The sequence below is a fragment of the Octopus bimaculoides genome, chromosome 10, assembly GCF_046866305.1.
Source record: "Octopus bimaculoides isolate indiv1 chromosome 10, ASM4686630v1, whole genome shotgun sequence".
Classification (NCBI taxonomy): Eukaryota; Metazoa; Mollusca; class Cephalopoda; order Octopoda; family Octopodidae; genus Octopus; species Octopus bimaculoides.
Genome location: NC_142937.1, coordinates 2,078,925 through 2,092,582, shown reverse-complemented (window position 1 = coordinate 2,092,582; position 13,658 = coordinate 2,078,925). Strand labels below are relative to the sequence as shown.

The 13,658-nt window shown below is 36.0% G+C and overlaps 1 protein-coding gene across 7 annotated transcripts in view; it reads right to left on the bottom strand.

Annotated features, from left to right (window-relative positions):
* The window catches only part of LOC106867322 (cilia- and flagella-associated protein 65), a 1,093,663-nt gene that overhangs the window by 226,712 nt on the left and 853,293 nt on the right, over positions 1–13,658 (bottom strand). For all 7 annotated transcript variants that reach the window (XR_016243317.1, XM_089358289.1, XM_089358292.1 and 4 more), the window contains one exon: positions 7,832–7,942. Coding sequence is in view for 6 of the 7 variants with exons in the window: in XM_089358289.1 (XP_089214415.1) it covers positions 7,832–7,942 (111 nt within the window). In the remaining variant the exon portion in view is untranslated. The remainder of the gene's footprint in view (positions 1–7,831; positions 7,943–13,658) is intronic.

Genomic DNA, 13,658 nt, shown 5'->3' with positions numbered 1-13,658 from the left:
AGAAAGAGTGAGAGAGAGTAAGAGAGAGGAGAGAAGAGAGAAAGAGTGAGGAGAGAAATATATATATATACATACATACATACATACATACATACATACATATATAACATATGAATACATAAACACATACATATATCACAATGCACGCACGCACACAAAAACATATATAAAGGGATGGACATAAATCGCTTTACCCATATCTAATAATAATAAAGAAATGGGTAAAGCGACTTATGGCCATCCTTGTATATATATATATATATATATATATATATATATATATATATATATATACATATATATATATATATATATATATATATATATATATATATATATATATATATATATATATATATATATATATATATATATATATACATATATATTTTATTTATTTATTTATGTGTTTCAGCCAAGTGGCCGCGGTCATGCTGGTGCACCACGCGTAAATATATATATAAAAGTTCACTAGAAGTCGAAAGTTTAAGCACTTTTAATGTATCCCTTACAGAAGGATGGTTTTCAATAGAATAATTTAAAGTACATATTATCAATAAAAGTTTGCTATTGAATTTTTTAGATTGTATCAAACTACACACACACACACACACACACACACACACAAACAGATATATACTAACATACAAACTTCTTAATTAGAAAAAAATATTAGAAATCGTCTTTTAGTGTTACATTTTTATCACATTTTAGGGAATTTCACTGCAGCCAACACTACTACATGGTATCGATTATTGATTTTATTAGCGGTTTTATGCGGGTAGGTGAGGCTTAAAAGAAACATTGTTTGAAGAAGGAAGCATATTATATGTCTGCATTTTTAGATAGCGTATATTAATACTGATGAAAGTATTTTTCAAATTGTTCGGTGTGCACGAATGGCCGTATGGGTAAGAAGATTATTTCGAAATCATATACTTCCAAGATTCATGCTGCTGTTTGGAAGCATGGAAATTATTTTCTTCCGTATAGAATGATGAAATTGTCTTCACTTCGTACTAGTCGCGTAAATAGACAGACATTATCTGGCGCCAGCTAAATATGAAGGTTTTTGCTAGAACATCAAATATGTATTGCCAGCATTAACACTATCCCCCGGCCCTTCGGTGCCTTTAGCGAAGTCCACACCATGTCGCAAGCATTTAGTGCAGAGATTGATTAAGAAAATAACTCAATATATTGGTGTTTGTTTCCTGCCGCAGTAACACATTAAACATTGTCTTCATTTCTCTGTACTTTGCAGAAAGAAAGCCATGAGCGCTGCTCTTCTTATGTAGGTCAGGCCATCCAAAACCTTTTTCCTTTCCTCGTTTTTTAGTTGTTTTTTTTTTGTTTTTCTTTTTGGCAGCGTTGTCAGCGCATTGGATGAAATGTCTCAGCTGACTTATTGCGCACTGAGTTCAAATTCCGTCGGGGTCAACAGTATCTTCCTTCTCCTCAGGGTCGATAAAAAGATACCAATCCAGAGAGGTTGACAGATGGAACTGTTGAAACATCAGATCAGATGCCTTGTGGTATTTGCTCCAGCCACAGATTACACTATGCCCAACTTGGCTGGTAGACACAACCCATCGTCTCCTACTCGGCAACTTGGATGCCTTTGGTCGAACACCTTTTTTGCAAGCAATCGAATCACGTCCCCGATTTTGGAATAAATTTCTTTTTCTGTCTTATGTTTCTCAAAGGTCTTGTAAAGGGACGTTGACACTACCGTCCCTCTTGATTACAAGTTTTAAAACTCTCCTGTGTCAATACTTGACACGTTGGTTAAAATCAAAATCCCCCAAAATTCCAACATACATTTATACTCAGCGTCAGTCGCATAACTAATGAGAGATATATAAATGCTTTGCCAGTTAATATAATCCAATATAACCCTTCCAATAATCATTTCAACGTAATTCTTCGCTTGAATACAACATACGTTGTCATAGCTGCAAATGGCGTTCGGTGAAAGCAAGTGCAATAATTAAGATTCTTAGAAACAGAAATACGAAACACCAACTGCTAACGATCAAAGCAAACTTCATGTAAGGTGTATTGTACGAAACGTACAGTTTTTGATGTGGTTTGACATCGTGTATACCTATTACTGAACGTGCATTCATTTAAACACACACACACACACACACACACACACACACACACACACACACACACACATACAGTGAGAGAGAGGGGGGATGGAGGAAGAGAAAGAAATTGCATGTAATATGTAGTGTAAGCAGGAATGACATTAACCCAGTCAGCTATAAAATAGTGGTCCAATTTCATTAGTAGGCTTGTTACACTCGAACCAACAAGCGAGCGTGTTTGTGATCGTCCGATATGCAAGGAATTTCAATCACATTTCTTTAAAAACCCACCTTTATCGTCTAAGAAAAACAACGACATATTGAGTACACTGTGTGTGGTGTGCCAATGAGGGACCCTTTATTCCATTGCCCAGTCTGCTAGAAGGGACAAACATATATCATTGAAGCTATAACCTAACATTTGAAAAGAAGACATACTGTATAACCTGGATGTACTATTATGCCTGAAAATAAGATTGGATGGTCGTAGTTAGGATGCATTTGATAATATAGATGCTCGGAGAGAGGTCTTCTGATGCTAAGATTTCATACAAAGGACGGAAGCAAGTCAGATTAGTTAGGAAGGGACCATCTTCGATTATAAGTTTGATGAGTCAAGACTGACCTGGTACCATAAAATTACGTGTGTGTGTTTGTGTGCGCGCGTGGGTGTGTTTGTGTGTGCGTGTGTGTCTGTGTGCGTGTATGTCTGTATGGGTGCTTCGTGAGTGTATGACTGAGTTTTGTATGTGCATGTATGCGTGTACATATAGAACAAAACATATTTTCTAAATTCCCTTTCTACGTCTACTTTCGTTGCTAAAGTGTAACGCTACTTAATGATTGCCTCATCGCTAATTCAACAAGTTCGGTGACATATGTAGGTTTCACTGAAGAGGCATAATAATCACGAAACAAGAGCAGAGTTGTTGTTTCACGTACTTGCCATAATGATTGAAAAAAGATTAGGCATTGAACCAATATTCTCTCCTCCACCTTGTCTCTCCTCTTTTGAAGACACTGAGAGCACAGTAACACTTGCGCACCCACAAATGACCTAATATATAATATCCTGCCTTCTTTAAGACATATATGCTTCTACAGAGCAACTGCTGTCCCTAAGTAATCATTATAGCAATGCAGCCCGAACTAACCAATGGAAGTTAACTTTTCTCTGTAATACATCCGTCATCTTTTTCTCTACCCTGATCTGGAATGTCTGAGGAGATGAATGACTTTTCCCAGCCACAAAACAGAAGGAACACGCACATACTGAGTAAAAGTTAAACTTTTATTCAATATATGTGTGTGTGTGTGTTCCTCTGTGTGCATCTGTGTGTCCGTATATAAGAACGATTCAGAATAGAGTAAAGTTAAGTAAAGCATCTCTGGAAGGCAAATCGTAATTATCATATACCGGACGACTATGTTACTATTTACACGAGAGCGCCAGTGGACGACGCAGGCTATCAAGTTAAGACTTAGAAACGTTTTACTAGATAAACCGAAAACATCTAATCCATCTTGTATGGCATGTGTATCAAAAGTATTTTGTAACCACTCAGACTTCAGCAGCCAAGTTGCTCTGACATCCTTCTGTGAAGTCCGGTATCACACCGAAATAACTCTCCGCCTATGACTGAAACAAACTCCAGAATATAGAGATAAATTATAATACAAATCGTTAAAATCTTTATAACATAAACTTATAATACATTGTCAAGTTGGACAAAGCAAACAGATACCACCATCACGTGTGCATTTGTAAGCATGCATATGCATATGCATGTGTGTGTGTGTGTGTGTGTGTGTGTGTGTGTGTGTGTGTGTGCGTTCGTGTGTTTATTTTTATACCGGCGCCATTGGAATTGGTATTAAGAGACTCTAACAAAAAATCTGAACACGGGAGAGAAATGTGTTCCGTGGTTAAATATAAACGGCTATGCTTTGTATTCTCGTCGACAGTCCAATTATCCGTAAAGACATTGCATCCCGTTTGCTTTTACAGATGAATAAAGTAGATAGCGAGGTAGTTATAGCGAGTGTTTCTCCTCTTACAACGTTCTAATATTTTCATATCGTTACCGTAATTGAATTTAGGAGCCACGAGATCAGTTTTAATCTACCATTTATAAGACCCTGTTCAATGGCATGCTTTGCCAATTGTCAATATTTATTTCCTTTTCTTCGTTATTTCTTTTGAAAATATCATTGAACTGAAATGATGGCAACTAATGTGCTTTTTGCTGTAGATATCAGGCATTTCAAAATTATTGTAAACATTATTGTATCATTTATACAACAAACGTGACTAAGCACAACGAAATTGATGTTCGTTTAGCAAAATGTAAATGGACGATACATATATTATTACATAAATTAGGAAACCCAGATGAAACTTGTATTACCGTCGCCTTTACCTTATGCAACTAAAAGGAATGCGATACACTACTTAAAGGTATGGAGGATACTTCAATCAATATTTATCTTATTCATGCATATAGACATAAAAAGAAATTCGTACAAACACATTCACAAATATACATGCATCGTGAATAATAATAATAATAATAATAATAATAATAATAATAATAATAATAATAATAATAATAATAATAATAATTATTATTATTATTATTATTATTATTATTATTATTATTATTATTATTATTTCATTTATTGGCCACCAGGGCCGACATATACGGGGCAATACAGTAGACGTGGACATTGGGGATTTTACACAAAACGAGTACACAGTTAAAACAATAGCAATAATATCCAATAAGAAGAATATAACAATGAGAGTTCCCCAAAAGGTAGGTAAGCACCTGGAGTTGGCTCAGGTAACCCACTAATCCTGAACCACTCGACGCTTCGAGGTCATCCGGGAAGGGCACCCTTTTTCCTCTCAAATTCACTAGCCTACGGGCGCATTATTGGTGTAGGTCCACACACATGGGCCATTTTCGCTACATTCACCCGCATTTTAGCAAATGTACTGGAAGGCAGCACTTCTCTCTCCATCCTTATCTGGCTTTCCAAGTGAAATTTGAATAAGCTGATGAGGGATTGGCCGAAAAGTGACTGTCTTCAATCCTTTCAACCTGCTCCACCATACAACCGCTTTCGCTACTACTATCACACAGAGGAAAATTGTCTGCCCTTCCGGATCAATAGATGGCGGCGGATAGATCTTCACTATGGACTCGGCCTATAGCCGGATCCGTCCGACAAAATAACTCCACGGGTCAGTAATGCAAGGACACTGCACAAGTGCGTACAAAACAGTTTCGTCGTTCTACGTGCATCTCGGGCAGGTCCTTCTGACAGCACTTCCGTACCTGTAGAGTCTATCTCGAGTCGGCAGTGCACCTCCGGCAGCACTGCCAAGCTAGAGAATTTCTGGAAGTTACCGTCCCCGGCTCGAAAGTCCTGAACAGACTGATCAGTACGACCTCATCGATGCCTAGCGTCTCTCCCAGAGTGTCATCGCACTTTCCCTCCACTAACCCTCTATAGAACTCGAGAATTAATGTTCAACTGATCGCATTGCCCAACTGGTAGAGGACAGTGAGTACCTGGCAATATTCCGGATGCCAGTTACCCTGCCTCGGTCCCTTCTTGACCCAGGAGTGCAGCTCAGTCAAGAAGACGTGCTAGGGAAACGCCTGTTTGACAATCGGCGACCACACCTGTTCACCGTTTAGGCAGAATACCTGGAGATGCCACAGCCTCAGTACATGTCTGCGCATCATTAGCCACGGCATGCCCAACCCTCCGCGTAGTGGGTGTTGGCAGCAGATGGACCAGCTCAACAATGGAACTTGTCCCCGCCACAAGAATTTGAAGAGGAGGTGCACCAACTTGGCGAGGCGCGAACGAGGGCAACGCACGACGGTCAAGCGCTAGAAGACGAGGGACACGTTGTACGTATTCGCCACCTCCGCTTGACCATTCAGTGACAGCTACCTCATAGCTCATTTCCGGGTGTGACTGGCAGCCCTACTCGTCACCTCGTCCCAATTCTTATCCACCTGGAGGTCTGGTCGGAACCAAACCCCAAGCAAATTTACCGGTCCGAAGTGAACAAAAATATATATTTATATAATTTTTATTCACTTCGATCACACTTTTTAAATTTCCTACGGCATTAAAAATGGTTATCAAACACATTGGTTGAGATGAACAAGCTCTTTAACCCTGGGTCAGTAAGACAGGCTGTGGATGAACTAAGGGATGTTTTCTCAAAGTTCGAAATCACGGTGATACAGGTATGTCTGACATTTTCATATTTCGATAACTCTATAATATATAATAATAATAATATATACTCCGATTTAAAGCGACATTTATATATATAAACAGTTGACTAAAAAATGAATATATATATATATATATATATATATATATATATATATATATATATATATATATATATATATATGAATTTAAATATATATGTATATGTATCTCTGTGTGTGTACGGGGAAGAGTAAAATATCATACGCACCCTTGTGTTTTCAATGTGCTTACACAAAAGCAGGGGATAAACGAGTACGTCATTTTTCTATATGATCTCCTTGAAGAATTTTAATCGACCAAATCGAAACCAGTTCTTGCTTTTTTTTATTTCTGGTACTTTTTATGGGCCTCTTTTACCGAACCGCGTGTGACTTAATGGCTAGCGTAATCGGCTGACGATCGCAAGGTCGTGACCTCGACATCTTGTGGTGCGTTGTATCCTTGAGCAAGACTCTTTATTTCACGTTGCTCCAGGTTACTCACATGTTGTAATTCAAAGGACCAACTTTGTCACGCTGAAACTCCCTTAGCACTACGTTAAAGGTAGGCATGTCTGTGGAGCGCTCAGCCACTTTATTTGACGTCACCTTAGTCTAAACCAATTAGACTTTTCTCAGGTGAAAACTGACCTCTCAGGAAATAAACAAACAAGCATCGAGCCGACCGAACCAGTGACTTCGTAATGGATGGAACCAGTCGGATTACTAAATGACCATCAGGCAAAAAACAAGCTGCCAAGTCCTCACCAAGGAAGTCAACCAACCAGAACGCTGAACTTTGCCAAACAAAAATATTTTGATCAAAACAAATGATATCATTAAGCTTAAAACCAATCAGAATGTGTACCCTTACTGTGGTCAACAAAGAAAGAAAATATTTGACATTCAAATGACGTCATCAGGAAGCCAACCACCCATAACGATGGACTTTGCCGAAACAAAAATATTTTGACCAAAACACCCTCGAGAAAAACAAGACATCATCAAAACAACAACCAATCAAAACCTTTTTTATGTTTACCGTAAAAATATTACACACACACACACACACACCGATAGTTTATGATGTTTACTATGTAAGCACATCTTATTGTTCTCTTAGCACAAACAAAATTAATTTTGGTAAATATTTTGCTTTTCTAGATAAACGATTGTCATTCATTCTAGACGGTTTTGAAACAGATACAGATTGTTGATACACAGCAAGCATGTATATGTACTGAAATACCTCTTAACTGTTTTGCCCCGAACCGGGTCTGAGAGAGCAGAAACAATAAAGAATGTTTACTATATCGAAGAGAATAATATCCAAGTTGTAAATCTCTCTTTCTCCTCTTAAAATGACTGGTATGGATCTTGTGCTTCATTATGCAGAGTAATTATGAAGGAGCAACAACAGGTTTAATCTGAGATATATATTAAATACGATCATACCTGTTTAGGTTGAAATTCGGTTCCAATTGCCATAGGAGAGAAAGTATGCTGAAGAGAGTTGAAATGTATATATGGCATGTTGACTTCGACTGTTACGCCAACGAAATTTATCTGAAAATATAAACCAACACATATAAATGAATATGCATTATGTATATTAATGCATGAATATAAACACACACAATTTAATAAAACAAATATATACATTGTATAAAACACGACACGCACACGCATATATATATATATATATATATATATATATATATATATATATATATATATATATATATATATATCAAATCACATAAATGAACATTAAACATAACAACAAACAAGAGGTCGTGTACATGGAATATATTAAGTTTGACGCTCAGTAAAAAGAGAATGTCTTTGACTTTTCGAACATAGTTCCTCGTGGGAAAGAAAAGAGGGAAAAGGAACAGTCCAAAGAAGAGAAAAAATCATCATCAACACATGTGTAGTTACATATTTAGTCATCCTTGATTTGTCTGTGTCAAGTACATACCTCAGAAATTGCCTTCCATAAGATAGAATATCTATTATAGCTGTTCCTCTTACTAAATGATAGGAGCGTGATTTAAGAAACTATTATGAACGAATGCGTACTCTACGAAACATTTTATTTCAAGAATACTATTGATGATAATTGTGGCAGCATTCTCTATAGAACCAGTTCAATTTACCTACTGTAAAAATGAAATGGTTTTGTAACCCAGTTTAACAGTCGTAATATTTTATGGCGCGGCCAGCTGGTTGAATCGTTACCACGCCGGTCTAAATGCATAGCAGCACTTCTTCCGTCTTTACGGTAATTTAAATAAGTACCAGTTAAGCACAGGGGTCGACGTAATCGACTTCCCCCTTCCCCCCAAAACTGTTGGTCTTATGCCAAAATTTGAAACAAATATTTGTTTTATGGCACACCATATCTTATTTGACTTTCCAAACATCTAATTATTGAGCTAAATGCGTTTTGAAAGATTCACGAGGCTAATATACCATCAGTAAATGATATGTTGTCCTGTAGCGCACCAGAAGGAATAATCCTATATGGTTATGTTCATTATGTGTCATGCTACATGCTAGTTTTCTTTCTTAGAATTAAAAGAAATTGCAAAATGATTGGCAAGAGATAACATTTTATACGACAAAATAGCACTTCTACAACTGTGCTTATTTCGTTTCACTTTGTGTCATCAAAACATTGGCTCCGATAACTGTCTGTCGTTCGAATGAACAGGTGGATGCCAGAGGATAACAGATCTGGGCTATACTGAAGACGGGGTCAAGTGACCAGCTCAGTATGCTGATTTCATGATGTGTTGGCAAAGATGTGTGTGGCCATACCTTGTCCTAGTAAATGTGGATTTTTCTCATACTCTTATTCAGTTCCCTAATGGCTTCTCTAAGCTTTTATAGAGACTCAATGTATTTTTCATGTTCCAAAAAATCAAGCAGCAGAATCCCTAGTCATCTCAACAATAAGAAAACAATCACACTGACTCACTGTGCCGATCGCTGGCTCCGAAATTTCACAGGCCTGAGAGTGTGATTCCATTCTACGAATAATGCCTTTGCTTCCGGATCATAAACATACGTCCACGTTTCATACTTTGTCACCAGACTGGGAAAATGTCTTTGTAGGCTTCAAAGCCTTCCGGCAGATCACAGTACACTTTTGTTCTCCACTCTTTCAACTCGGTTATTAACTGCCAAGTTGAGCTTTTTACACACTGAAATTTTCCATTTTCCAGTCTTCTGTTATGCATTGTGTAAGTAGTTCAGTTGTGCAGCAAGTTCACGTTTTGTCACTCATCTGTTCGCCCGAATCAATTCGTTCAATTGCTGGCAATTCGTGTCAGTAGTTTACTGTGTAGCAGTAGCTAGATAGTCGAATGATCTCCCTGGCAAGAACGATTATAGAGTAACCCACTTTTCTAAGTTTCTCGAAGCATCTGTGTCATGAGACGTGATTCGTAATTATTCAAAAGGCTTAGCATTTCTCTTGGAAGTTTCTAGAATGTCTAGTGTTCCATTAATAAAAACAGCTTGCTAACCCATCTTTTTGCTTCTTAGTCGATTAGACTTAGAGCCACCCACGTCATTGCTATGTCTGTTTATTTCTCTACACCACATAACTGAAAAACACCACTTAGCTGTTATTTCTACATTTCCTATCTCTGAACATTCTTGCGTAGATTACTTTATTCAACTAGATTCTACACTTTGATTGTGTATCGTCATCGACGAGCAAATAAAATATATTTTCATATAGTAAATATATAGTTCTTGAATATATTCTTCATTTCTATATGAACTCTTGTAATAATATCACGCAGCCATATCAACACCTGGTACTCACTATATATAACCACTACAACTGTTTTCTACGGCGTGATTTCTCCTTCTTTAAACATCATTCACGTGTTAATAGCTCTTTTTAATAGTGCCATCTCCACAAAATTATCATGTAGCCTTCTATGGATTTCAGCCAACCTGCATTCATAGGGATACTCCTCCTTTGTCATAAACTCAATGACGTGAACATGTTGTTCCTGCTCGGAACCCGTTACTTGCTTGCAATGAAAAAGAGTTATTATATCCATATGAGCAATTTCAACGATCTGAATCAGTTAATAGAAAAATTATGCCCTCGTTTGCATTACTTTAGGCACAAATCTCGTATATTTAATATACAACAGGATATGTTTCTCATTTGATTAGCACATAAACTTGAAATATTGGCATCAGTAAAAGTATCTGAGCTCTTCAAATAAATATTAATGTTCTAATTAATTCCTCATAAAATATACTTGTCCGAACATTAAAGCATTAATTTCCAAATTATCTGTTTTTTCTCTCTTTTTTTTAAATCTCACACCCACTCTTACTTTTTATACTTTTTTCTTATTTCACTGTTATTCCTTTGGATAAAGAATGGTAAACAAGGAATATCGCAGGTAGAGGTTATTTAGAAATGAGTCTATTCTGGTATTATTTATCATTTAGACTTCAAACAAAATAGTCAATGTTAATCAAATGTTTTCTAAAATAAAAAAAAGACGACTTTGCTGCAAGAGAAAACACGAAGTAAAAAACTGGAATTTAACTTTAAAATAATCACACTTAGATAATAATACAAGCCAACGAGCTTTTAACATACAATGTAATTTAATCATGTAATATATATTAAATCACATGGAGCCTACAGAATATTCAGACTCTAATAAGACGTGACAGCAGTTTCGATGAAACCAAACATATAAGTCTTGATATTTTTTTATTTTCATTTTCTATATTTAAACTTGAGATAACACAGCTGTAGGAGCAAAAAGACAATAAAACTATTGAATGTATAGAACAAGTAAAGATATAGATTCTAATTAAACAAAAGAAAATGAAAAGTTTTCACTGCTGTGCAAAAAATAAACTCTCTAATCTGTCATTATGTTAGATACCTGACAGCCAGGTTGTTTTTTATAATTCCTGTTTCATTTTGGATAATTTGCATTTCTTAACAGCTTTAAAAAAAAAATTAATAGCAGCAGTAACATAGCAAGCTGTTCTTATAAATGTGTTTTCGTGTTTTTGTAATGATAGCCATTTAAAATTATTTCTGTTTTACTTCAACAGTAAAACAGTCGAAATAATTTAATAATTCGATGCAAAACAATGTACAGTTGTAATTTCCTGTTGTTGCTTGTCTCCTAGTCTTCCTTGACTGAGCAGACGTATAATTAAAGATGTTCCAGCGGTGACTACTTCATATTTTCCTTAGAGATACAATATACTTAGATCATATTTTGTGCGTTATTCCCTTTTTTATGACAGAAGCAGGTTATTAGAAGGTTATTTCTAGTAGAGTGAGCGACGGCATAGTAACATCATCATTGATTAACGTTGCTTCTTGAGTGTCTCGAGAACGTTTAGTGTTGTTGTTACCTGCTTAAAGATATATGTTTTTATATATAAATAGATGTGTGTATGTGCATGCATTTTTTTCATTATATTGCAATGTAATTTTTCTTTTACCATTTTCTCTTTCCTTCTCGTATTTCATAACTAACAGCATCTCAAACTCCTCACACACTTCTACCACACCCTTCATATTCCATTAGCCTTTTCTTTTAACTAACATTTACGCCCTCTGCCTCCTCCTCAATTCTGCACATGCAGATATACATTCCTGGCGGTGCATTGTGTCCTTGAACAAGACACTTTACATCACGTTGTTCCATTCCACTCAGCTGGCAAATGTGAGTTATTCCTGTATATCAAAGGGCCAACGTTGTAACATTCTGAGTCACGCTGAATCTCCGAGAACCACGTTAACGGTACGTGTGTCTGTGGATGATCAGCTACTTGTACGTTGATTTCAGAGGCAGGCTGTTCCGATGATCGGCTCAACTGGAACTCTCATCGCCGTAACCGACAGACTGCCATATTATAATCTACTATTCGTAGCTGTATTCAGCAAAATGGTCTTGAAAGGGAGATGGGGGATTCACATTGTACGACTGGGCTAGGTCACAGAATGTCCTTGCATCAGCCCTGGATATAACCATGTTAAAATAAGTTAGCGTGAGTTAAATACTATGATAAAAAACATTGAAGTGGTAGAAATGAAAATATGAACCATTATCAACTAACACATTATCAACTTAGCTTCATACAATTTTGTTTTTCATTTCATTATCTGAGACTTTGTTTAGTAATAAGTTTATCATTAAATCTTCCATTTAGATTAAAAGATAAAGCATTGCCACTAAATCATAGATGCTTAGGAAAATAATATATAAATATATTTTTTAAAGAAATAATGCAAGTCATAGAAAGAAAGAAAAAAAGACCAGAGTTAGCAAAATTACACTTCTAAATGAAATATTGTCCACGTTTCAATGATGCCATGAGGGAAATAATAAAATCTGTGAATAACGCAAATAAATATCGAGAATAAAAATAATTAGAGATATATAGAAAAATATATTTTTTTAATTCTTGATTTAAGCTATAGAACAGAAGTTATTTTAAAGAAACAAACATTAACACCGAAATATAATCAAGATGGAACCGTCCCCACTCAAAAAAGAAAAACTACATCTTCTATAATTATAAGATTTTCTTTTTCTTTAATAGAAAGCATCTTGTTTTATTTTCATTACAAGATAATGCTAGAAGGATACAAACGCACGTGCATATACACACACATATATGTACGAATTATGTATATGTATGTATGTATGTATGTATGTATGTATGTATGTATGTATGTATATAACTGAGCATAACATGTCTGAGCAATGGTTCATCAATATATACAACTAATTATAAAAATACAGTTCCACTCTTGTTTCTTTCTGAATGAAAAAATGATTGAACAATCAACCTGTTTGATTTTAGTTCAGATTTATGGTGCGCATTTTGTTGTTGCTATCGCTGCTGCAGTTGTTGTTGTTGTTGTTGTTGTTGCTGCTGCGGTGGCGGTGGTGGCGGTGGTGGTAGTGGTTCTGTTGATATTTAGCTTCAGGTTTTACAAGCAAATTTACAATGAAATACATTTCAACATTGACCATGATATCTTTTATTTGAACACAGGCAATCCAGAATTATATTGTCTAATGTCTCCTTATTGTTTGTAAATGTGGCATGGATAACTTTCAGAAAATTTAGCTGTTATTTATAACAGTTCGAGCATCCAACAAGTTGCTCAATGCCGCACGTAGGCACAGGTTTTTTGTTATTTTGTTTGAACATGACAAGTATCTTTAGTTATAATATTCTGTAGTCTTAATTGTGAGATAATTTC